The 25740-nt window shown below is 51.8% G+C and overlaps 1 protein-coding gene across 1 annotated transcript; it reads right to left on the bottom strand.

The window, feature by feature from the left end:
- Positions 1 to 670: 670 nt before the first annotated feature.
- On the bottom strand, positions 671 to 24258 carry Piwil1 (piwi like RNA-mediated gene silencing 1). Its single transcript, XM_076922981.1, has 22 exons — positions 24029 to 24258; positions 22859 to 22935; positions 21264 to 21344; positions 20832 to 20946; positions 19918 to 20043; positions 19321 to 19535; positions 18894 to 19015; positions 17731 to 17811; positions 16534 to 16731; positions 16162 to 16273; positions 15028 to 15154; positions 14805 to 14922; positions 14271 to 14385; positions 13234 to 13421; positions 12797 to 12869; positions 9545 to 9745; positions 9322 to 9425; positions 8743 to 8813; positions 8462 to 8615; positions 6804 to 6929; positions 4535 to 4682; positions 671 to 4415 (listed from the first exon to the last, which is right to left on the bottom strand). The coding sequence occupies exons 3-22, from the start codon at positions 21339 to 21341 to the stop codon at positions 4299 to 4301; spliced, it is 2589 nt and encodes an 862-aa protein (XP_076779096.1). The 5' UTR covers positions 21342 to 21344; positions 22859 to 22935; positions 24029 to 24258; the 3' UTR covers positions 671 to 4298.
- Positions 24259 to 25740: the final 1482 nt, after the last annotated feature.

Here is a 25740-nt window from a genome sequence, read left to right as displayed (position 1 = left end):
TGAACGTATGGCTTCACACCAAACTTCTTAGCAACACCCCTGGCACCTTTTCCAGGGATATTAAGAACCATGCAGACTTGATACAAGCTAAATGCAACCTAACTTACTAGATAGGTCTACAGCGGTTTCCCTCTTCAGGCTCAGTTCCACTGGCCACATGTTTCCTGGGATGTGGTGAGATGCAAGGGCATGGTAGAGAAAGGATGCTCTCTTCAGTGTGGCCAGAAAGCATGAGGGACCAGGGGACAGACACCCTACGCACACACACATACACGAAGCCAGGTTCCCACTGAGCCACTTTCTCTAGCCAGGCCCCAGGTCCTAAGAATCTGTTCAGCTATGAACTCAGTAGTAACTGACTGATGAGGCCACTGTCCCCACCATTGGATCACTTCCCAAGGGACCCTCAGATGGCAGCCAAGCCCTGAGCACACCAGCCTTTGGGGAGACAGTCTTAGGTTCAACCCTTAACAGTAGAAACTGTTCTAAGAGCTGAGACCAGACCATCTATGGCAAGATGAAACTAACAGTTCAAATGCACCACCTCATGGGCCGATGCACACCAATGTAGTTATAGCCACAGCCGCAAGGTTCGTCATGCAGAACTTCTCCATTTACCTATGGCATGTAAGCAGAATTCTCACAAGGGGGGAAAGAACCAGCCAAGATCACTGGGACAAACGTTTCTCTGTATTGGTGACTTTCCTCAGTGCTCTAAAGAAAGGGTTTATTCTGGCCGCACACTGGGGGATGCCATCCAGCGTGAGGCAGCTGGCCACATGTCACTGCACCTGGATAGACAGTAGAGACACAGTGTTGCTCTTCACCTGCCTGTCTTCTCAGTTACACCTCTCATGACACCATCACAGACAGGTCCAGGGGTTCCATGAAGAGTCTGAGTCCCTTCAGGTCCACAAGGAACCATTCTGCTCATTCAGTCTTGTGATAACAATGACAATGCCCCCCTCCCCAACAAATAAACTACAGTCATAAAGATGATAAGAGCTAGATTGAACACCACCACCCCCCAACCTCTTGCTTGAAAGTAACTATGAATTTCTCACAATCAAGGCTCTTCCCTGCCTAGAAGGAAGGAGCTTCTACCACATCCTCACTAGGCTGAAACTCAGAGGCAGTATCCTTTTTGGAGATGTCATAGAGACATATGCCTTTTCTACAGCTTTATATCTCATCAAGAATGATCAATATTGAGCTCATAAAATACGGAAAACAGGCTTGAGACCACATCACTAGTCGAAGGAATACAAACACAGCCCCGTTCCCTCTGGCTCGGAGTCACTTGGGTCTAAATCTGACAAGGTGCTTTACAGACGAGGACAGAGGTTCCTGTGTGGTCGAGCTGCTGGCTTGACATAATCCGTACCTGACCAGTGTGCGGGCCATCTAAATGAACTGTTTCCAGAAGTCCCACTTAGAAAAGAAGAGATGTGATCTACTACAGATAAACAAAACCATTCCTTTGACCCAGGGAGAATATTCACTCTCCCAGACAGTCCTGGGAGAAGGGATGGTTCTGTCCCGAGGGGTAGGGCCCATGGATTGGGAGGGCCATAATCCACACCAGCTCTGTCTCTCCTCCTGCCTCTTCCCCGAGAGCTCAGCCCTCCTTGGCCATTCACAATAGCTGATGTCTTTGGTTCCAGCCTGATAACTCACCAAAGCACCACAGTCCACTTCCCCAAACTACCTCGGAAGTGAATGGAAGAAGGGGGTGACTGACATGTCTCCTTTGCTCAAACACCTCCTTCTGCATCCCTCTGTGGCTTAGGAGCCAAAACAATGCAGTTCATTTTCCACCTTGCAAAGCTGGGTGTCAGCCTAGACACACAAGGGTGAGTTTTATATTCCTACTAGCATCTCCTGAGAAGACTGAGTTCTTTGTGGAGGAATACTCTCTTTTATATTGTCTTCTGTTGCTCCCTCCCCTTGTTCCACATCCCATTGGCCCAGGATGCAAAGCCTTATCTTGTATGTCCTGGGGCTTGAGATTCGATCCTTTTCAGATAGTGTGCCTGTCCTGTAACCTTTCAATCCTAGGATGAACAGAGAGGCCCAGACAAGCAGGCAGCAGCTGCCCTCTAGGGAAGACGCGCCCAGCGTGCCTCCTGCTTGTCTGTGATTCTCTGATGAGCTCTCAATGGTCCAGATCGTAGCAGTAGACCACATACCTTGAGCACAGCGGCTTAGCTGTGCAAACCTCTTCTTCTCTATTTGAGCCTTATATCCAGATCCTAAGGGTGGCTTTGGGTCACTGATCTCTTTCCCTTCTAGGGTGGCCACGGTGAGTGTGGTCTTCTCTGTAATTTGTCTGTTCATTGGCTCTTGGGAGATGGGTGACTGAGCTCAGCTTGTCAGGGCTATCAAGGTCTAGCCTCTGGCCCCAACAACTGTGGTGACAGAAGGGTGGAATTTTAGGTTAACACACAAAAACCACTCTGGGATCCAAGCAGTTCTACCATGGATCCGAGACAGGGTGGCCCTGTCTGGGTGATTCTGCTACACCCTCCCTGGGAGTTTGGGTCCCAGGGAAACTACCAGGTTGGCTCTCCCAACCATATGAAGAAAGGGTATTCTCTCCAGGTGACACTACCTTGTACCTCATGAGACAAGTCCACCTACAGCAAAGGCAAGACAGGCTACAACCTATACACTTGGCCAGTCAGCGTCTGCCCATATCTCCGGACAAATGAGCCGTGCCTGTCCCTCTGAGTCCTGAATTCCTAGTATAGCCCAGAGCCCAGGGCTTGTGTCATGGCCAGTGGGCAAGGAAGGGAGGCAGGGAGGGAGGGGGCGGAGAGAGAGAAAGAGTGACACACACACACACACACACACAGAGAGAGAGAGAGAGAGAGAGAGAGAGAGAGAGCAGAAACCTCTTTGAGAACAACCTGAGCACCCAGTTATGGGAAGTTTCTGGAAGAGGTGGTCAGAGGTATGCTACGGAGATTCCAGCCTTCCTGCCAATCCTTGGGGAATAAAGCTGTGCTGACCCGTTAGGCACCCAAATCTGAGTTTGAAACCCTAATACTGTATTTCCTTTCTCAGGGTCTGAGAGGCTGCCTCCCTCTGGTGTCAGACACAGGATGGGTTAAAGGCTGCGTGCCATGAGCCCAGAGGGTGGCTCACAGAGCTGGCTTTTAGAACAACAAGGAATGAAAACTGCTTTTTGTTTACGATACATCGATAAGGCCAGATCCTAGAGGTACCACAGAGATGCCCATGAAAGTAAAGTGAGACAGAAACTTTATTAAGTTGTGCCAGGGGCACACACACATCGCCATCGTGTAAAACTCATCACATCGTAGCCACTCCAAGCTGCTCTTGTGACATAAATAACTCCAAGCCTCCTCTTTGCCAAAGAGCCAGCCGCGGCCATACCTCACCTGGCACCTGAACTGGCCCACCAGCCGCAGCCTTGCAGCCTCTAGGGACAGAGGCAGCTCTTACTCCCAAAGCCTCCTGCGGAAACTGGCACCCAAAACTCATACTGCTTCCATTTTTCTTTTCTGTTTGTTAAGACAAAGTCTCACTATGTAGCCTAGGCTGACCGGGAACTTGGGTCTCCCCGGCTTCACCTCCTGAGTGCTGAGATCACAGGCGTGTGCCACCACACCCGACACATTACTTTCGGGAGTGAAATCCTATCCCAGAGTGGTCTCCTGTAGTTTAAAAACAAAGAAAACACAGGCCTTCAACAACTAAAAAAAAAACTGTTTAAATAAAGTGATGGTCGCTAATTACTCTCGGTAAGAAAATTACGAAACAAAACAACAACACTCACTCCATCCTTATAACTTGACTCTTAAAAGAAATACAGAAAGGCACCCCGATTCTTTTATCTTTAGAACCCGAGCTGAGTCCCACATAGCACCACCTAGGATGCTCTGGGTATTCTTGCCTTGTGTCATATCCTCCTTTAAATTCAAACTTGCACGAGAGAGAGAGAAAGAGAGAGAGAGCAGCGTACAGTAGGACGTGCTCCCAGGAGCACCTCCGAGAACCTGCCGACGCGGCTGCTTTAGGAAAGTCTATCTGTGGTACCATGGCCCTTGCTACCACTCTGCCAAGCAAACTGTCACAACACACTATGAGAAACAAAGCAAACGGCAAACCTTAGTCAACTCTATAGCGGCTACGAACCTACAACTAAAAAACGGAACATCGGCCCATGACCCCCCCCCAACATCCTTGCTAGAACAAACATCATCATCTGAAAAACAGAACTGAAAGGCCGGCAGAGCTCTGAAGGACACCAGCACGCAGGCCCTCGCTGCTGGTTAGAGGTAGTAGAGGCGGTTGGACAGGGAGAGGTTCGGCTCTCTGTGGATGCTCTGGCCCACGAGGAAGGCCAGCTTGTGTGCATACTGGCAAGGTGCAGGGACTCGGATGACTCCCTGTGGGGGAAAGAGGGCCAGTCACTGGGCTGAGTTGGGTGAACTCCCGGAGTCCCTACCACAGCACTCTAAACAGGGCAGGTGGTCCACAGTGGGAACTCAGACAGAAGTACACTCACAGGCCAATTGTAGTACACGTGGCAGAGCTTGTATGTCAGCCGTTGGATGTGGTCAGGCTTCAGGCCACTGCTGTCATAGATGACATTGTAGTGTGTTGGGGACACGCTCCCGCTTCTCACTGCCTGGCTCACGATGAAAAAGTCATACCTGGAAAGGCAGGAAGAGCCAGACAAGGCTAGGACACACTTTCTATGAGGAAAACCTCATGTTCTAAACAACCTCGCCCTTCTCCAGACCCAATGTGTCTGTGACAACCAGTTAAAATAGGGTCTTCGTGAGCCACTGTGGTCGTGTGCAAAGAAGACTGTAAAGGCAAGACGGTTTCATGGTTTCATACGTGTTACCATGTCAGTGCCACAGAGCATGCTGGCTACACTCCGGGGCCTCATGTCCCCTGCATGCTGTAGGGAGGGAGGGGACTTGTATACATAGCACACGGCGGCAGCAGAATAAGGTACAACCAGTTCCTCCTGCTGCTTCCATCTTAGAAACAGCAAAGGTCATCACTAAAGATTCAGAACAAGCTCTTGTTCTCTTGTTCCTCTCCTGCCTTCTTGCTCCCACTCTGTCCCCTCGCCCCTTCCCTATTCCCTCCCTGCCTCCCCCCTCCACGAATGCTCATGGCCAGCCTCTCACCCCCCTCCTTTCTCCTCTTTTCTCTCTCTCTCTCCCTCTCTCTCCTCCTCTCTCTCTCTCTCTCTCTCTCTCTCTCTCTCTCTCTCTCTCTCTCTGTGCCTCTACTACCCTCTTAACTCCCATCCCCATGCCCTGAATAAACTCTATTCTATACTTAAAAAAAAAAAAAGATTCAGAACAATTGTGTGAGAGCCAGAGGTAGAGCAGCTGTACACAGTGAGCAGAGGATCCAAGCTAAGGCCATGGCTAAACAGCACCCTGGGAAACAACTGGACAGCCATCAGAGTTCTTTGGTCCCTGGCACCAAGGGATGTCAGCCAAGAGCTCCTGTGATCTGACCCTAGTGACAGAAGAAAATCAACCCTGTAATCCTGATGTCACCTAACTAGATAAACTGGAAATCAGAAGTGGTGTACACTGGAGCCTGTTGAGAAAGAATGAGTCACAGACATTCAGTGATGTGCCCACCAGGAACATGAGCAGAATTCAGGCTGCCACCCTCAGAGGTTCCTGCTGCTGGCTCCAAGGGCCTGAGAGGCTCTCACAGTTACAGGGCTTGAGCAGCATCTGGCGAGAACACACATCTGACACTCTCAAACGCTGAGTGCTGTCCCTAAGCTCACAGGCTCCCAACCCTCTCTTCTTGTTGAGTGCGCTGAACACTCGGTGATAGTGCCAGGCTCCATAAAAGATCAGAGAGAGGCTTCAGACAAAGACCAGCCCTTCCTGGGTCTCCGCCTCAGCTGACTGCCCTACTTTGCTCCTTCTGTGACAGTAAGCTCCTCCAGAACCAATTCCATAGCCAGCCTCTGAGCAAAAAGACCCGAAAATTGTGTATTTCAACAGTTCATTCATATAGCTGAGAAGACGGCACAAAAACCATTGTGTGGCCACTTCCATCCCTGAGATGCAAGGGCCACAAATGTTTCAAAGTTCAGACTTTGGAGGATGTGCCTAAACCAGTAGGTCAGTTAAGCACCCGTTATCAGCAGCTCACGCACCTGGGTGAGGGAAAGCAGGGACACTAAGGAGGTTCTCAGCTGTCACCTGCAATGCTGGAAGCCCTCTCCAGCCTCACACTCTGAACAAAGAGTGGCTTCAGGCTGGGTGGTGAATGGCTGTCCTCGGGGATGAAACACCCTGGATACCCATCCCAATCCCAGAAGAGAGCTGGTGAGAAGCTGGTGAGAAGGTCACCTGAGATGAGCATCCGGCCACCTACACACTTGAACCTGTGTGCTGTGACCAGCCTAGCTCTCTCTTACTTTGGTTACCTTTGGAGTCAGCTGCACACTACAGGTCTGCTGACACACAGACCCTTTCATTACCTGGACCTCTGGAGGACTGTGTGAGGATCATATATGTAAAAATATAGATGCTGCCTGCAGAAGCTGTTCCTAGAGTCTGAAATACCACACAGGAAACAACTCTCCAGTTCCCAAAGAGCCAGCCGGGGGCAGGGGAGTTGCCGCCCAGGTCTCAAGAGAGTCCTAGGCTTGAGGAAGCATGTCAGACCAGGTTAGCGGAAGAGTCAAGATGTCCAAGAAACATGGTGTTAGGAACTGGAAGTTAGGGACGACCTAACACTAGAAGAGCTTGTCTAAGCTCACACTGATAGTCAAGAGAACTCACCACTCTGGTCTGGTGACTTCCACATCGATGACTGTCCCTGGAAGAGGGTTCTGAAGTCTTCCCCCAGACTGAGCAAAAAACCTGGCATTCACACGCTTCTTCACCACAATCACAGTCAGTCTTGGGCTGGGGACAAAGAGGAACATGGCCATACTGAGTTGGTGGCCTGTCTAGGCAAGACGTCACGTGCTCACTCATCCCTCAGAGAATAGCCCCTGTCTCGAAACAACATCTTACTGCATGCTTGAGGAGGGTCTGCACCTTCCTCTGGGTGAGACCAAGGCCAGAAGTGGCCTGGAGGGTGGACATATGTCACTTGTGTGCTCTGTAACATGAGGTTAGTCAGGTGTGGGCACAGATCAAATCTGCTGCACCTGTTGCACCAAAACCCTGCCCTCAAGAGACCTCCAGAGTCCTTGTGGTATCACAGTGGGCATCTCTCCTACTCTGAGATCTAAGAGAGCTGGTTCAAGGAACATGAATGTCTGATCTAGTAGATTTCAGAATCACTGGCTCCAAATGGATCACAGGTGGTGTGTGTGTGTGTGTGTGTGTGTGTGTGTGTGTGTGTGTGTGTGTATGATACAAACATCCGCTACTGTATACTGTGCATTCCAAGTTAACATTTGTGCAACATGTTAAATACAAACACACACCATCAGGAAAGACAATTTGATCTTCCTGCCCACTACTTCCTTGGAATCGCAAGGACATTGTGCAGATTTCTGCAGCCCACGGTTGTTGGCTGTTTCAGGGCATATACACATTACCACCAGCTCCCTCTGCATTGCTGACACTAATAGGAAATATTAGATTCCCATCCAGAGCACGTGGCCTGTGGATTGTTCTCCCTAAGGGGCAGTGAGTAGTCTGTTGGAAGACTCACCACCTCACCCTCTAGCTTCTTGACATGATCTTCTTAAATCCCTTGGGACAGTCACTTGTGGATACACAATCCTCATGGAAGTCCGGGGACCAGGCCTCAGAGTTAGCCTGCATCTAACATGATGGGCAGTCCTGATCCAGGTGACATCAGTTTCTCCCAAGCTCAGACATGGCTGACCTCCATTCTCAGGCAGAAGGGGTCCTAAGAACATGCTCTCCGGGAATTCCTCATGCTCCAGGCACAGGGCCCACACAGTGGGCCCTGGAGGCTTCACTTTCACAACATGGTGGCAATAGGCAGAAAAACAGACTCTACTGGGAGAAGTGGGGTCATGCCAGAAACGTCACCAGCTGCCCGTGAAGCTCTGCTGTTGTAAGGCCTGCCAGCTGCTCGCAGCTCTGAGTAGAACACAGAACACAGCACACAGCTGGGTCCTTCATCCATGTGCTGTGTGCCACGGGCCGTTTCAAATGCATCTCTGCCTAGGCTGGGCTCAGAGTGGGAGCTCGGGGTGGCGTGGTGGTGGTGGTGACTGCTAAGGACAATGAAAAGTGTCCGACCCTGATCAAACCACAGGAGGTGAGTAGCGCTGAGCTAGAACTTAGCCAGATCCAGTTTCAAGGGACAGGAAGGTTGCCCTGACTGCCTGCTCAACCCTGCCTCCCTGATCCACAAAACCTTCGGCCCAATTTCTATGAACCCTGGGTGCCCTTCTCGCCGTCGAGTGACACTAGGCTCAGAGTGGGCAGCTACGTCAGACCCATGGACTTACTTGTAACCTCTCCCGACTGACTTGAGGCAGTCTAAGAACTGTGGGACCTCATAATTGACCAGGGTCTTCAGCTGCCCATCCCCCACACCATCTCGGTATACAATGACACGGCTGGGCATGTATTCATTGCAGCCACTCCAAGCCCTTAGAGCAGCTGCAAAAAAGCGGGATGGGGTGGGGGCGGGGAAGGTTTTGAGTTCACAATCCTTGTTTGTCCCAGCCCTAGCCACTTTCAGTAACAGCCCAAGGGCCCCACTCAGGACAAGAGTACACAGACCCACCTTGCAAGCACACCTTGAGGCCATCCACCAGCTCCTGTCCACGGTCCTGAAAGACGCACCGCGAGAACCAGCTGTTGAGACAAAAAAAAGTAGGGGGGTGAGGACTCCGGTCTGCCAGGCTCAGCAGCTCTAGGATCTAGCCTCCTATGAGGACTCCTCCCACCTTCCCCACATTTCCAGGAGCCCCCAGCTAAGCAGGAGAGCAGGAGACTGTCTCTAGATGCTCATGACAGTTCGAACTCAGCGTTTCTTCAGCAGGGACAAGTGGCCAGCTGGAGTCACCAGGGAGCACCAGAACAAGTGCTCTTCTCCTTAACAGATCATGTCTTCCATGGTCCTGTCCCTCTGTTCCCCAAGACCAAGGTCACAACCAGTGACATTTACAAGTAGTGCTTAGCCAGGCTCTGGGCTCTGCTCCTGTAGGCTGTTCCCTCATCCCACAAACACATTGGAAACGGATGTTGAGAAGCAAAGGGCTGAGCCAGCTGGGCTGTCACACTGAAACCGTGAGTCACGCTTCAGGGCCAAGGACAGCTGTCAAGCCAAGGCTCTTTTGAGTTGGCCACCTCCATGGCTTACCGGGTCATTCCTTCATTGATGCTGGCGACGAATCCAGCAATGGACCTCCGCCCAGCTGTGGTGTCATGGTAACAGTCGATGCCCACGATCATTGCCAGCTTCAGCTTTAGTGAAAACAGTGTCATTTAAGTGGGTGTGTGGCACAGTACCCGCAGCCACGGGCAGGGCACCTTTCCCTAAATAACCTCGTGACCACCCTGTCTCCCAATGAAAGCAGACTCACAGGCATGTCCACCCGCCAGAGCTCGCCTCCCATCTTGCAATTCATCTGCAGGGCGATCTTGGTGGCAATGGCCATGACTGTTTGCTGCTTGCCCAGGGTCCGGGCCACCACACACTGACTTGGGGTAGGGCAATCTGTACACAAGTACTTCTTGATGGCGTCATATTTGTCCTTCCGGTTACTTGACAAGAGACAGACAACCTGAGAAGAAGGCAAGCACCTCATTACAGAGAACCAGGAAGTGCTCACAGCTCACAGCTGACAGATCATGGCTTCCATACTTCCCCTGTGGTCCCAAAGACCAAGGCCACACACAGCCTTTGACAAGACTGTTGGAAGTCGAAGAATAGTGGACAGGCCTGAACCCTGTGGTGCAAAGGACACCCGTCGCTCATATCACCATGGGGCTAGCCAATAGGGTGACACTGCAAGTCCGCTCATTTTATTCTAAGTGATAGACATGTGTATGGGAGGCTCTGAACATAAACAAACCTGGACGGTGAAACATTGCTACCTGAGACCTGAGCACAGCATACGAGCATCATGGGTAAGGCAGGGGAATACAGGGACTACCCTCACAGGTGAGGTGGACAGGCATGCAGCTTTCTGAGCCTTAGCTCACAGCTCCCCTGGACAAACAGCTTTTAAAGCCTGCTTCTGGCTTGAGAGTCTGGTCAGAATATAAACTTTCCCAAGAAGCATGTGAAAATTCTGAGGACAAGACGGAGTCCTTGACCAGAGCGTCCCCCTGCCCAAACTCTGACGATCCACAGTCAAGAGTCTAAAGTCAAATGTAGCTTGTGACTCACAAGTGCAACCCCCAATGTGACCTAAATAAACTCTTATCACTGGTCCCAGCAAAATAGGCTCCACCTGCTGCCTCCATTACGCTAGGCAGCATGACAGCTAATTGTCTGTGGCCTCTGAGAAGAAAATGAAGGCAAGGGGAACAGTGGGCGGGGTGTGTCAGGTCACTGTTCAGGTCTCCAGCCATGTGGGAAACCTGTTCCTGCTTCTCATGGTTATGTGGCCTCTTGAGGCAGGGGGTATGGGACACATTTCTTCTGTGGTATTCACCACTTCTGACTGAGCCAGACAGAAGCTTCTAGCTAGTTCTTAAAGACTACTTGCACTGGCTTGTTGAAGATCTGGAGTCTAGTGCAGCCGTGTTCAGACAGAGGCTCTCTGGCACATGACTGGACACGGAAGGTTCTGACCTGGTGGGTGGTTAATCTGCCATGTACTTAGCCATGCCTTGGTGACACTGGGAGACGGTGGAAATGACAAGAGCTGAGGCTGGGTGTTAAGTTGGCTATTGCGGGCACACTGGAGGATATGTCTGGTCCCTTTTCTTTCTACTCTGGGAAGATGGGGTGAGCAGCTGTGAATCTCCACATCCTCCTTGCTGGGATGATGCTCTGCTTCACCTATGGTCCAGAGACAATGGGGCCAAGAGAGCCTGGAGAGAACCCTCTGAAACAGGAGCTCCGTCCATCTTTACGCTCTTGGCTTTGACTCAGTGATAGAAGTCTGACCAACTCACAGCCAGACACACCCCTTCCGCGGTCAGCTGTAAGCCAGCACTGGGCATCTCTGATTGCAGCCACAGAGGACTGTGCCCCCTCCACTGAGTGTCCATTCTGCCATGACCCACTAGGCTCCCATTGAGATACAAATGACAGTGGGGGAGGAGGGTGGGGGGTGGAGTGTGCGGAGCTGCCCACCACTCACTTGCTTCAGGTCGCTGTCACTACAGCTTTAAGCTTAAGCAGTTATTGGCGTCACAGAATCTGCTCCTTGGAACTTTGTTTCATCCTTTTTTTTTAATATTATTTTTTTATTTATATGAATACACTGTAACTGTCTTCAGACACACCAGAAGAGGGCATCGGATCCCATTACAGATGGTGGTGAGCCACCATGTGGTTGCTGGGACTTGAACTCAGGACCTCTCCAGCCCCTTTCAAGCAGTTGCCATCAATCCCCGGGCTAATAAGAGCTGCAACAGCGTCCTCAGGACTTGAGGATGCAGAGATCAGCAAAATGAACCAGAATGTGGACCGTGTTCAGCTAGGAAACTTGAAGAGCTCTTAATCGGCCATGTTCTGAGGTCACACATGCAGGACCTCCCAGGGCTGGAATGTGGGGATTGGAGGAAACCAATCCCCCAGTGTGGTTCCCTTGGGGCCAGTCTCCCACCTTTAACCTGCAATGGCTTCCTGCCCCACAGCAGGTCTGAGCTTTCTGGGCAGAGAACAGACAGTAACAAGGTCTCAGGAGGCTGGCTGCTGCCCCGAGCCCTGACCCCACCCTGCTGCAGCACTCTCTTCATCTCAATCCCTCCCTGCCTGTGAGGGTCCGATATAACAACAACAGGGCAACCCGCAGCATGGCCACAAATCACTGTGGCTCAGCCTTCAGAGCCAGAAGCCTTTGCAGGAAACACACAAACTTAGACACATGCCTGGTGTGAGCAGATGTGTCAGGTGGTGGAATCGTAGGCCCCAGCCCAGTGACGCCAACGGACAGCATGCCTGAACTAAGCGGCCCCTGGTGGCTGTCCGTACCTCCAAGATCCAGCTTAAAACTGGACCAGTGATGAAGTCAGAGGTGAGGAGAGTGAGGGAATGGGGTGATGCTCTCGTCACATGGTAATCCAAAGCACCACCGCCCAGTTCTCCCTCGTCACACCTCACACGAGCACTTCGAGGACTCCCACAGGTACGCATGGGGCCTACTGTCACCATCCTACCTTATCATTATTCCTCTCCTGGGTGCCATGTGTCACATGACAGAAAGATAGCACTCACCAACGGCAAGGCATCCCAGCTCAGGAGAGAAACCCATGGCAGCCCACTCTGCTCAGGAGCCTGTGCACGCTGACCTCACCCTGGGGTCTACAGTCTGGATCTTGGCCTTCCATGTAACCTCCAGTTTCTATAAACACCCATGTCTGCTGAACAACCAAGAACTGACTCTTCCTCATCTGCCTTTCTGTGTTCCCCAAAGCTTCTAGAAGCAGCGGCTCCAAGGAGGAATGTGGCCTTCCTCTCCCTAGCATCTCCTCGCCTCATGCAGGGCACACACTCACACAGGCACCAGATCAGCAGCCTTTCTGAGGTCAAATGTGTGTTCTGAGAACTAACATCTGAAAGGGAGCTCAAAACCCTAGTCCTCTGTCCCTAGAGACTCACCCCCCCCACCACCACCACCACCAGGCCCCAGCCTGGCCTGCTCCTAGTGACTACTCACTATCTGAGTGTCGGATGTCACCTTCTGCTGCAAGGCTCTCAGATAAGCTTCTGTTCTGTCGTCCACCTCGATCCTAGGATCAACAATAAAAACAAGGTGGGACACAACCCTCCGACCATCACACAGCCTTTCTGTACCAATCCCAAATGGTACAAAGCACAGACACAGGAACGTCCACACAATGAAGGGCAGAGACGGTGACTGTCAATCGGCACCACTGTCCTATGGCGTCAGTGCTATCCCTAGAGCATCCCTGCTTGTTCTCTCCTCCCATCCGACCCCTCTGTGTGAAGGGATGGAGCCATGGAAGCCATGGAAGACAGATCACAGAGCCTCCAGGAGCTCGCTGGGGCGCCACTTTGAAGCATGCATACCCTTCTCATAACTGCCAATCACTCTGCAGACCAGAGAGGGGCTGGCTGGCCCTGGATACTCACATGATTGCCTTTTTCATCTGGATGCCCATGGCCGGAGTCACTTTGAACAGGTTCTGTATCAGTGAGTTGGCCGCTTCGTAATTCCTGCGGGTATAGATCAGCAGCCAGTTATCCAACGGCTTCACACTGATCAGCGGCGCGCCTCGTGTTTCTTTGGACCAGTCTGCAAATTGTGGGTTGTAATCAAACTGGAACAAAGGGCAGAGATGTGACCGTCAGCTGTGATGAAGCCACAGGTCGCGTACAGTCCCGTCGTGCATCTGGAACCACAGACTACCATACTTAAGTTTGAATCAGAGGGACAGATCAAAAGTCCCCAATGGAGAAGACACCAGATGCACCCAGAGGGCCTTTCTGACACTACATCTTTCCAAGTGCCCAGGACAAGCTCTCCCCTCCTGCCTCCACGTGCTGGAGGCTAGCCAGGTCTACACACCCTTTGTGGGGTGGAAAGAAAGCTAAGCCCCTTGACAGTGGTGTCCTGGGCAGAGAGCTAGTTCTGAGAGGAGCTTGCATGGTCACAATCCCAGCCAACACCAAGAGAGCCTCTAAGGTCCCTGCGACTCCACTGTCCCTACATCTGGCTGGGGCTGGACTGTTTCTCTCAGTCCTACCTGGGGCAGGAAGCACGGACTGCTAGAAGCAGTTTAAAAGTGTAGGTATTTGGAGCATTTTGATTTCATAAAACTTATTTTGGAGATATCTTGTTTTAGCCTGACTCCTGAGAGACACGTGGCCCAGGCAGAGACGAGAAAGCCCATCAAATGGGACTTCCTGGCAGGGCTCTCTGTATCCTGACTTGCATTGCTTAAAAACTTCAAGTCTCCTTTAGGCGGATCATAGCTTGTTCCAAGGACCGGGCTTTGAGTTCTGTGTGTGCTAGACTTGCAGGCTGCCTCTTGCAGGATGCCAGTCAGGTGGCTCCTGTGCTTTCCCAGAGAAGGATGAGGGGGCAGGGAGGAAGCAGTCTGAAGCACGGTGGGTTGTCTCCTGCCCCAGTGAGATTTGTCCCAGAACTACCTGGCCAGCTGCCTTACCGTCTTTCCGCCCTGGTGGATCTTCTCCGATTGCAAGATTCTTCCCGAGAAGGACAACAGGTTTGAGTCGAAACTCAGGCCCCAGTCTCGCAGCTCTCTCTGAACGTTGTCATCCCTGTGGGTTGAACATAAGGACCCGGCCCTGCTGAGCAGGCAGCAGCCAGGCTGGTGACCCACATTTGGGTGGACAGAGTACCACTGTGACTTGAAGCACATTTTGAGGCTTCTCTCTACCCCGTTAAGAGTCCCGATGCCCAGACTGCTACCCACTGCAGAGTGACCCATAGTCAACATGAGCATGTGTGTCTGACAACTGCTGGCTCTTCCCTCCCACTGCCTTGCCCTGGCAGGATTGGAAAGGACACATCTGCATATGATGTTTCACTTCCTGGCTTCCTGAGAAGCAGCTGGTCCCAAGAACCCAGGACAGCCCTCCATAGCCCTGCCAACACAGGGCCACACTTCCTGCCTTCCAGAATCCCACCCCCGGACCCAGGGGGAACCCCAATTGCTGGGAGTGCTGTGTCAGCCTACTTGTGGATGTAGTCGATGAGGCGGCCCACCTCCCGCTGCCGCTGCTCAGGGGTCAGCCGCGTGTGCACTGCCAGGTCCTTCATCACGTTGAAATCGTTGCGCATTTTATCAGTCAGGCCTGCAACCAGAGCAGTGCAGGTGAGAGCCAGTCAGCAGAGCTGCAGAGCCAGCCCCCAGGAGGGTGTGGCTAGGGATGAGCGGAGAGAATGGGAACACTGTGCACCTGTGAGGTAGCAGAGCTCAGGAATGAGCATAGCGGGGCCAGGCAGGGTACCGCCAGGTCCTCTCCTCCGCTTGGGCTGGCTCACCAGCACTGGCTGCTTCAAGTCCGTGATCTCCTGGTTGTACTGCTGCTCAGGGGGAAAGAAAGGCAGCACGCACACTTACAGATGCAGTGACTCAATAGCAACGCATGCATCAACCGCCCCGAGGGGTGATGTATACACTCCAGAGGCCACTGTTTCTTCCACTAACTGAGGGTCTGGGAGTAGGAAGGGTGGGTCTGACCCAGCTCTCCCAAGAGGATGAGCTCCATGTACCCAAGTCCTCAGGACTTAGCTAATGGAGGCCTGACCGTGGTGACACAGAACAGACTTCTCAGGTTACAGTCATGGTGCTCCCAGCCCCAGGGGACAAAGGCTCTTTCTTATCATCTATAGTTCTAGAAGCCGCTTAGTCCACAACAATTTTTTTTTCTTTTGATTTGGATGAATTTTTTTTTCCCACGGAGCATAAAAGGAATGTCATTATGTCAATTAGCCAGGTCGTACCAGTCTAGTCTCAATGCCCACCCTGGGGGGCCAAGGTGTCACCAGCAGGCCATGCCATTTAAAAAACCTGACTCACGTCTTTTCTCCTGTGTCCTAAAGAACCAACCACCAGGGTTTAAAAAGTTAAGGATCCCTCAGACGTGGTCCTCACACATCACTGACCATGTCTGGCTAGTATGGCAGGAATTTGGGGTGTCCCTCTCCCTGTCTCATGGGCCTTCATTCGAGTCCTGACCACTGGAATGTAGGGCTGGAGTCCACAGATGCTGAGATGACCCTTGGCCTCCTGTTATCTGCCCTACTAGGCCCTCTCTGAGAGCTGTGTGCTCCAATGTAATCAGAGAAACCCAGCTGCAGCAGAGCTGGCCAGCCAAGGTTCAGGCGGAGCTACAGAGCAAGGGGCCATGGCAAGCTGCTTGCCCTGCTGGCAGTACCAGCCTGTCCCCATGACACACTGTCAAATTTGATCATTGTGCTGGACAGAGCCAATAGGGTAGTGTGCTTCTGACATGTGGAGAATTTCTCAGTGATATAGGCGAGACTGAGCAGGGTCTGCATGCTTCCGCACATACCAGGGAACGACCTACCTTCCTGTAGTATTCCAGGAAGCTGACCTCTGAGCCATCTGCCTTCTTGAAGGTGCTCTTTGGATTCTGGTCCCAGTCGATGTCATCCACCCTGTAGGTCTTGTTGTTGTACCTGTGGGCATTCAGGACATGGGGTTCTCAAGTCGCAGTCCCAGACCCCTGGAGATGTCTGGTGCTGGAAGGACAGGGGAAGGGACTAACAGTGGCTGGAAATGAAGGAATGGAAAAGTAGGAGGAGCCTGTCCTTTGTGCTGGACACAGGACAACTGGCTCGCTTCTGCTCACCTCGACCTGGACCCCACCCCACCCCACCCCTCCCCGAGCCCCACTGCTCTCCAGCCCCCCAGCTCTTGAGATGAAGAAAAGCCATACTTGGTGAGGACGATGAGACCTATCAGCTCCTTCGACACTTGCTCCTGGAACTTGTGCTCCTCCGTCTGCTGGTACAGGTTGAACATGAAGTCTAGAACGGTCTCGCTGCGGAGGACCTTGTGGCTGACGTCGGTGCACAGCATGATGTTGTTCTCATACTGTAGGATGGAGGTGGTGAAGCCGGGCCAGATCACCAACCTGCCAACACAGGGTGGGGCGGGGGCAACCTCAGACCCTGGTCCCGGGGTCGGAAGCACAAAGTGCTGAGCCAGCTCACACTCAAGTACAAGATTGCAGACAGCGCACTGCCCTTTCCAGGGCTTTAACAGCATTCGCTAAGTGTTAGCATCCTGTCTAAACTCCACCCCCACAGTTACCTGGCAACAGCCAGGTAGGCCTAGCCCACTATAAAAGGGGCTGCTTGCCCCCTCCTCTCTCTTGATCTCTTGCTCTTGCTCTCTTGATCCCTCTGTCCCCTTCCCTTCCCCCTCTCTCCATGTGCTCATGGCACTCCTCCTCTCCTCTCCTCTCCTCTCCTCTCCTCTCCTCTCCTCTCCTCTCCTCCCCTCCCCTCCCCTCCCCTCCCCTCCCCTCCCCTCTCTGCCTCTCTCTCTCTCTCTCTCTCTCTCTCTCTCTCTCTCTCTCTGCCTCTCTTTCTCTCTCTCTGCCTCTCTCTCTGCATCTCCTACCCTCCTGGCTCCCCTCCCCATCCCCCAAACTCTATTCTATACTATACCAGTATGTGGCTGGTCCCTCACGGGAAGAGATGCCTGCATGGGCCTTCTGAGACATCCCCTTCCCCCATACCTCTCCACACACCCACAGAACATATTCTCTTTATCTCTTTACCTTTTTATAAACACATCACTAAGTATACCCACTGACCTGATTAAACTCGTTATGATGGGCCATTGAACATCCTGAGCCACCATCTCTCAGTACCCCCCAGCTGCTGATGCCGAGAACGCAGCTGCAGGGTACATGGTCTGGGCAGCTGACTAGGATTTTGTTGTTTCGGTGGGTTGGTTTTGTTTTGTTCTGTTTTGTTTTTTATGTAAGTAGTGCGGTATGAGTCGGCATTGTTCAGGCCAGGTGTCATGCGCCCTCAACTCCGAGCACTGACAACGGGCTCTTTCTAGTTTACTGATGATTTCAAAGTCTGGAGCCCAGAGGGTAGACTTTCCGCAGCATACAAACCTGTGATTTGGAATATCGATTGGGTCACTTGGGTTGTAATAATTCCGTCCAATTTGTTGCAAATTCATGATTTTCAAGAGCCTACAAGTTCAAAGAACAGTTAGCACAGAGAAACCCTAGGGACAACCTGGAGCCACATACAGTCAGGGTAGGGCTGGCAAGCTATCACTTCTAGCCAGGTCAGTCACTTCTACACTGCCTGGGAGTTAGCGATGGATCTTACACCGTCCAAACATTGGGGAAAAAAATTTCAAGACACAATTGAATTGTGACAACTCCATTTGATCATGTTATACCAAGATAGCCCATTTGCATGTCATCTGGGGCTAGGTCTAGCTACAAAAGCAGAGGTGAATGGCTGCCTCATGCTATCCAAGTTGTTTTCCTTTAAAGAAAAATGTTGCAAGCAAATGCATTCCATCATCAGGCCAAGTGTCCCTCATGCTGAGCTATCCTTCCACGCTCATGAGTCATCTATGAGCTTAAGAAGTAAGCCATGAACCCAAGTGCTGCCCCATTCGGATGGCTCCTCACAGGGAGGGGTCTTCTGTAGAACATGTCTTTGTGTGTGTTTGTGTGGGGGGATATATGCAGGTGTGTGTGTGTGTGTGTATGTCCATTCATGAGTGAGGAGGACATCAGGTAACCTAACATTCTCTATCCCTTACTCTCTTGAGACAGGGTCTTGCAGTGAACCTGGAGCTAGGCTGGTGGCCAGCAGGCCCAGCGACGCTACTGTTTTACCTAACCTCCAGCACTGGGACTATATGCAAATGGCCATGCCCGGCTTTTATGTGGGTGCTGGGGATTTGAACTTGGGTCTTCGTGCTTGCACAGCTGTCTCCCCAGTGCCTAGAACATGTCCTTATATGGGAAGTGGACTATGTCCATGAAAGCTAATTGCTCCCCAGCAGCCACCCACCCATCCTGGGGGAAGGGGCAGGCGAGGTGCTTTCAGACAGCTCAAATTGTTTCAAAGGCATACTGTCAGTAGCCATGCGGGACGGGCAGAATCCTGGAGGCAGATAAATTGATTTCCTGTCAGAAAACCACATTTTAAAGTGACCGGGTAGTGTAGTACTGCTAATATGCACGCACCCCACCCCCAAGCCCTTCCCTGAGACACTGGCCACACAGCGCATACTCCTGGCCCTGGCACGCACCTCCTGAAGATGATGTTATAGAACTGCAGGCAGGTGGGTGAGGTGGGCGGCAGCTCGTTGGTCAGGGTGATGGTGATCCTCACGTGTTCCCCATTCCGAGTCTGACTGAATACTTCTGTGACCTAAAGCCAGAGAGGTGAGAACCCAGATCTTACCTCAGTGGAGAAAAGCATGCCCAGGCTCTTGGGGGTCTCCGCACTAAGACAAGCCTCTCGAAGCATGGACTTGTGTGAACTGAGACTAAGAAGTTGGCAGAGTCCTTGAGTAACTCTCACAATCTTTCTGTCTCTTGGGGACCCTTAAGGACCATGTGAGTTAGGAAGGACCTCTGGGAGGCCTATTTTCCCTATGAGGAGACCCTTTCTAAGCTTTGCTTTAGGGTGGGCACCCCCAACCCCCCTGTGCCAGTGGAGACATTTGAAATAACCTTGTGCTGTAGCCTCTTAGGTAAAAACAATATTGTCCCATCGAAAGCATGACACCTTCCAATGAGGTCTTCGTGTTGGAAGAGCAGTGCAGAACGCAGCCTGCGGGCCTCCATCAGGGGATTATAATCAATGTGGTACTGATACAGGGCCCACTGTGGGCGCGAGGTCAGCCGGAAGTGGTTGGTGCTCAGCTTCACGATGATGCCAGAGGAGCCTGAGGGGCCACCACACACAGTTAGCCCCCTGCGTGGTTATGCTCTACACGACTTCTCTGTCACATGCACAGAGCTGAGGACAGCAGTCAGCTTTCCCCTTCAAGGCAGCTGGCCCTGGAGAACACTGCCCTGTCACTTCAGAGGATATCATGCAACCCACCACAAAAGCAACTGATCTCTTTTGAAGGGGGTTATGCAATGTCTAAGACAGTTCTCGTGTGTGTGACACACACACACACACACACACACACACACACAGTGGAGGAACTGGAAAGGCTGTCACTACTGAGCAGAGGTTTCTCCTCTTCCCTGGGCCAGAGAAGCACTGTAGCCCAGCGCCTTGAAAAGTAACCCTCTCAAGAGATGCTTCTGTGAACCCACCTGTCTTTGACTCTTTGACATGGTCAAGGTTCTGTCTGGTGTTCACACCCAAGTCATGAAAGTCTCGGCGACGCCCTCCTCTCTCTGCCAGGGACAGCTCCTGAAACCCAGCTGAGATCTGCAGTTCTTGAGGAAAGATGGAAGCAACTCACGCATTACTTGAGTCGGTGGGAGGACCGAGAGCTGGACCATGAGCTGGTAGGAGGACCACTAGAGAATGGGAGGACTCCCACAGTGGCTCATGGTGGGAAAATACAGCCACTCTTTTCTGCCTGTCATTCTGTCATCTCCTCCCTCACAGGGCCATCTCTACCCTTATGAGGCTCCTTCCCTCTAACAGGCCAGGCACCGAGGGCTATGATGCTAGGACTAGAGACATGGATTTGTTGTTTGGGAAATAATGTTTTGTATTGTTAAGCCTCCAGGGATCCAGGAATTGTAACAGTGATTCTCAACCCTCCAAATGTTGCGACCCTTGAACACAGTTCCTCATGCTGCAGTGTGACCCCCCAACCATAACATTATCTTCATTGCTACTTCACAACTGTAATGTTGCTGTCATGAACTGTAATGTACATTATCTTGGGGGTTGCCGACCCGCAGGTTGAGAACCACTGGGTCAGGGTGTTACCTCTATAGCCTAGGTGAGATTTTGACATAAGTGTGACAGGTAGCCTTGTGACTCTTGATTCTGCCTGCAGCCAGAAGCAGGGTTGGGTACATTCACATACTGGATCACACTGGGCATGGAACAGTACTATGCCATCAATTTTCACTTATTCTGAAAACTGTCCTACGAGTCTGGGGTTACTAAGCCATTCCATGTGCAGTGTATATGCAGCCAGGTGGTGCTGGACCCTCTTGGAACCACCGCAGCCCCTGCACTTGGTGGCCCGTCACTCCTCCCTGCTTACCTTGTGACTTGGACGTGGCTCCGACTACCATCCCCCTCTGTCGTCCTCGGCCAACCAAGTCCCCCTCTGTGGGGGACTGCTGAGGTCTCGGTGGGATGTACCCAGGTTGCTGGCTCTGCTTGTGCACAAACACAATGGAATTCCCTTATGCCACAGGGCAGGCACACTAGTCCACAGCATCCAGAAACTGAGTTATCAAGCATGTGCTCATTCAAAAAGAACCCAAGCTCCTCCCACCACGCTTCCTCTCATCTCCTCCCGGCACACAGGTTATACCTGCTTGGTTGAGGTGCTGGGGATAGAACCCAGGGCTTCCTGCCCCCTAGGCAAACGTTCTACAAATGGACACTAGGACCAATCTTTAATTCCCTGCCATAAGCCCTGCTGGCTCATTGTTAAGAAACTACTGAGTTGGAAAAGAATGGTACTTACCACAGTAGCCCCAACATGCTGCACTGTCTCCTGGCCTCGGGCCCTGCCACGGGCCCGGGCTCGGGCTCGGCCAGTCATTTTCTGTCAGAGGGGAAAGCACGAGATGGGCTCATGTGTAGTCACCATTTTGTCACTAAACCTTTTTAAAGTATTTAAGTATTTACAGTACTAAAGTATTTTAAAGTTCGAAAAATAAGTCCCAAAATTCTGTATGCTTGAATCTTTCCTACTGAAGACTTCCTGCATGCACGCTGGGCTGGCTAGCATCCTAACACAGATGTCTTAGGAAAACCTGGTACTCACTAGGGACTAGCCACTGTGCTAGACGGCAGAGCTCAAGTGGAAACGTATTGGTCTCATTTGCTTCTGGGGCGGCTAGAGAGATGGCCAAGGGGCTAAGAACCCTTTCTGTTCTTACAATAAATACGGGCTTTGTCAGCAGCATGCACGTGGTGGCTCGCAGCCATGAGTTCCAGGGAATCTGAAGGCCTCTTCTGGCTTTGACAGGTACCAGGTACACGGACGGTACAGATACATGCATGCATGCACCACATACATCATTACATACATAATAATTTTGATTGTTTATGATAAGATGACTTAGGGAGTCAGAGTGTAGAGGATTACAGTATTGAGGTGGGTCATTTATTTCTGGGGGGGGTTGTCTAGGAGTCACACGTCATAACCCACACTGCAAAGGGGCATCTGTAGCATATTTCCAGGTGGCCCCTCAAGAGAGCCCTTCCTCAGGCCCATGTATCCTCCCAAAGACTCTCTCAGTTCTGACTGTAGCCTGAAAGGAACATACCCCAAGTCAAGCCACCCCACCTCCTATGCTTCCCAGAGTCCTGTTCCCACAGCTGCATGGCCAGCCTCGGTCTATAAGGACCAACCACAGGGTTGTCTGTCTCTAAACTGCTTCTATGCCTGCACCAATAACTCCCAGCTCTCCACAGTCAGCCTGCTGCTCGCAGCAGGCTCATCACCCATCAGAGGGGAGAAAGCGGGGGTGGGGTCACCCAGGCTCCAGCACCTGAACCTTGAGCAAATCACATGCGGGTCAGCTATTTTTTTTCCAAAGCGTATCATCTATGGTTATCTGTCAGGTGCAGCACACCGTAGGCAGTGTCACGCCTCATGTTAAACATGGGGACATACAACAGGTCTGTGCCAAGTGCTGGGTCATGCACCTGATGTCTTAATGAAAGGAGGAAGAGTCTAGTAATTACAACTCTCCCTGCCAACCTCATGACTCAGAGATGTCACAGATGCCTTTGCTCCCTTGCACTGGGCCCAGCGCTTGGAACACTGGCAACGAATACCTTGCGTGACATCTAAAGGCTCCCAAGTGCACCAACAAGGACCTCAATAGCAGCCACCTACAGGGGATGCTCTCAGAGCCACCTCTGACTGGCAATGGCTACTGCAAGCTGCTGATGCTTCCCTCTGAAGAGAGGGAAGTCTCCTCCTCCACCCACACCCCAGAGCCCTGTCAGAGCCAGTGCTGCATGGGGGGCGGGGGGTGGGGGCGGCGTGGCTGTCGGGGCAGCATACGGAGGTTGGTCCTGTAATAATAATTCTGTCCCTGGGCTCACCCAGTCAGCTCAGGTGTTCAGCTTGGCCTCCTTCCAATCCTACGCGTGTCGCAGGCTGGATGCTGGTGCGGTCACTCCTACAAGAAAGAGCCACACACCTAGCCCAGTGTTCTAGAACAGCTTAAGATACAGATCTCATACGTCCAGCAAGGCAGCTCTGATACTAGCTTAGAGACAAACCTTGCTCCAGCTAGCAAAACAAAAAAAGGCCTAAGAATGGTAAAGATGCTAACTCCCTGTTGTGGGCCATAGACCAGAAGAAGAGAAAGCAGAGGGAGGGGCTGCATACTGGTCTGGCTAGCATCAGACCACGGCTGCCAGAGGACCCACAAGAGATGGCAATAATTCAAGGTGCCAATCGTCTCCTATTTCAAAGACCCCTCCAGCCCCTCACATCTGGGGACCTCAAAATCCTACCTAGGAAACCATGTCCCCAAACTAGACGGCCAGTCACTCCAACACCTCCCAGCTGGCTTTATGATACTAACACCATCTGCTCACTATTTTATTCTCTCCCGGCTCTCATTCCCACAGTGCCAACTCCAAGAGGCACCACGTTTTCCTTGAATTGATTCTTTTGGACTCCCACACGGTGTTTGGATATTTGAGCAAGAAAAGACCCCAAAAACTTGGTCTCAGGGGCACCTGCAGATCTCAGAGCCCCACCATGTTAAGTGAGCCAGGTCTCTCTGCACTGTAACACCAGCTGTGGTAACAACTGGGATTTAGACGTGAGAAAGGACAGGCGGGCAGGTGTGAAACCAGTGCGGACACAGAGAGAGCTGGAGGCTGCTGCAGGTGGGGATACAGTCAGAGATGCTATTATGTGCTTTGCCATGGAGAGGTGGGAACCAGGTTCAGGATCAAAGAACTGGGACCAGGCTCAGATACAGGGAGATATGTGGAAGAGGTCCAGGAGCAATGGAGAGGTGAGGACAGGCAGGAGGAGGGATGTGGGCCCGGCTTGGGCACAAGGAGAGGAGAGGATGAGGCCTGGGAACAGGTTAGAGTGGGAAATAGGCCCAGAACAAGGAGGAGAGGGCAAGATCCAGGCAGAAAAAGAGGTACAGATGCAGTTCGAGCACGGGGAGAGAGGTAGGGACCAAGCCTAGGCCCGGGCATAGGTCTGTTGAGGTCAAGGCAACAGGTGGGCACAGCTTGGTTCCAGACCCTGATCGTCGTGGTCCAGCAGGGTCCGGTCCTATCCTGGCCCCGTGCTCAGCACGCTTAGGTCCGCAGCCCCTGAGGCTCCTCACGCCACACCGCTGCAGCAGGCTTCTCGCGGACGCAGGGGCTGCCACCACCTCTGCTGCACCTGCCGTGGCACCTGCTAACAGCCCCAACTGCCAGATCCCTCCGCCCTTCCGCACAGGCCTCCCGTAGCTACCTCCGCAGACCTCTGGGTTAACGGCGAGGTGGACACGTGCTGGGTCCTGATTGGCTGCCACGCAGGTGGCGGTTTTGCGTGGGGCGGGGTCTCGAGACCACACCCAAGCCCCCCCCTCTTCCGGTCCTTGCTCCAGGTGCGAATCCCCCTCACTCAAATGATGGCCCTCCCAGCATCCTGCAGTGAAAAAGTTGGGACTCCAGCTCTGGCTGGGGGCCTTAAAAGTCGCAAGCCATTCCACCCCTTAGAAATGTGAGATTTGACGGAAAGCCGAAAGGATAAGTCATTTTCCAAATTTTGATTTCTCCAAATTCTCGGAGTAGTAGGTAACTGATCCGTGCCAAGCTAAGATGAGGCAGGGTCGCTGCTTGCCGCAGTATCGCCACAGGACAAGTTAAGAGTCACCTTGTGCCAGGCCCACTACAGATGCAATTGAGGTGGCGTGATCAGGTGCGAGTCTCTGTTCTAAAGCAGTTGCACGTGATCCATAAGGAGCTATGCAGGTCCACCCTGAGTTAATTGGTCTTAACATTGTATTTCCTCGCGGAATCAACACGCACTCTAGTAAAAATGAGTGGGGACATTATAAAATAGAGCAGAGCCCCTCACGTCGTTCAAGCAGCAGGAAATACGGGATATATGACAAAGTGACCTTTCCAGAGATGGCAAGCTAGCCATAGCAGGAGCCTGCCAACCTGAGTATCAAGATGGTTGCTGATTTGCAGTGTTGAGTTAGCTAAGGAAGTAAAAGGACATAGATGTTTCTTTTTTAACATGTTTGACATCTGTCTGGGGTTTTGGATTTTTTTTTTTTTTTTGCTAGCAAAATATTTGTGCTGGGCGGTGGTGGCGCACACCTTTAATCCCAGCACTTGGGAGGCAGAGGCAGGCGGATTTCTGAGTTCGAGGCCAGCCTGGTCTACAGAGTGAGTTCCAGGACAGCCAGGGCTACACAGAGAAACCCTGTCTCGAAAAAAAAAAAAAAATTGCAAATACCAAATGAGGTTATCTTGGAGTTGAGAATGAAATAAAACCATGAAATTCTCTCCAGTTTCAAGCTCACCCTTTAGACACGACCTAAAGGTGGTTTTATGCCAGGTCTTTAGTGCACCTGCATTCTGGAGCTATCCTGTGGGGTCACCTGTGGGGGATTTCCCACCAGTAACATCATGTCAGGTGTCATGAGTTTTTGATATTTGGAGCACTTCAGACGTGGAGGTTTCAGGATAGGAATAATCAATCTGTAGACACGGGGGTTCTCTCGGGCTTGCTGAAAAGTTCTACTTAGAAAGCAGATGTTACATTTATTATTGAGGAAGTATACTTGCCAGGAGCTGGGAGGGGGTAGGGCGATGGTTTCTCAGCCCTATAATCGCCTACTGAGTGAAGGGGACAGGCTAGATGTCAGGGTTTCCCATGCTAACCTGACTGTAAAAAGCTATTGGAATAGTTTCTAAACATTAGAGACTTCCATACATCCCTCATTTGGTAAATT

Source organism: Arvicanthis niloticus, chromosome 24 (genome assembly GCF_011762505.2).
Source record: "Arvicanthis niloticus isolate mArvNil1 chromosome 24, mArvNil1.pat.X, whole genome shotgun sequence".
Taxonomy (NCBI): domain Eukaryota; kingdom Metazoa; phylum Chordata; class Mammalia; order Rodentia; family Muridae; genus Arvicanthis; species Arvicanthis niloticus.
This window is presented reverse-complemented; position numbering and strand designations above follow the sequence as displayed.

Excerpts from the sequence above, each read along its gene's own strand:
- Piwil1 (XM_076922981.1), bottom strand. The coding sequence starts at position 21,341 with ATGACTGGCCGAGCCCGAGCCCGGGCCCGTGGCAGGGCCCGAGGCCAG. Across the intron at positions 9,746-12,796 it reads TGACATCCGACACTCAGATA|GTTGTCTGTCTCTTGTCAAG; the intron begins GTGAGTAGTCAC and ends CCTTCTTCTCAG. Across the intron at positions 8,616-8,742 it reads CCTCAAGGTGTGCTTGCAAG|CTGCTCTAAGGGCTTGGAGT; the intron begins GTGGGTCTGTGT and ends GCTTTTTTGCAG.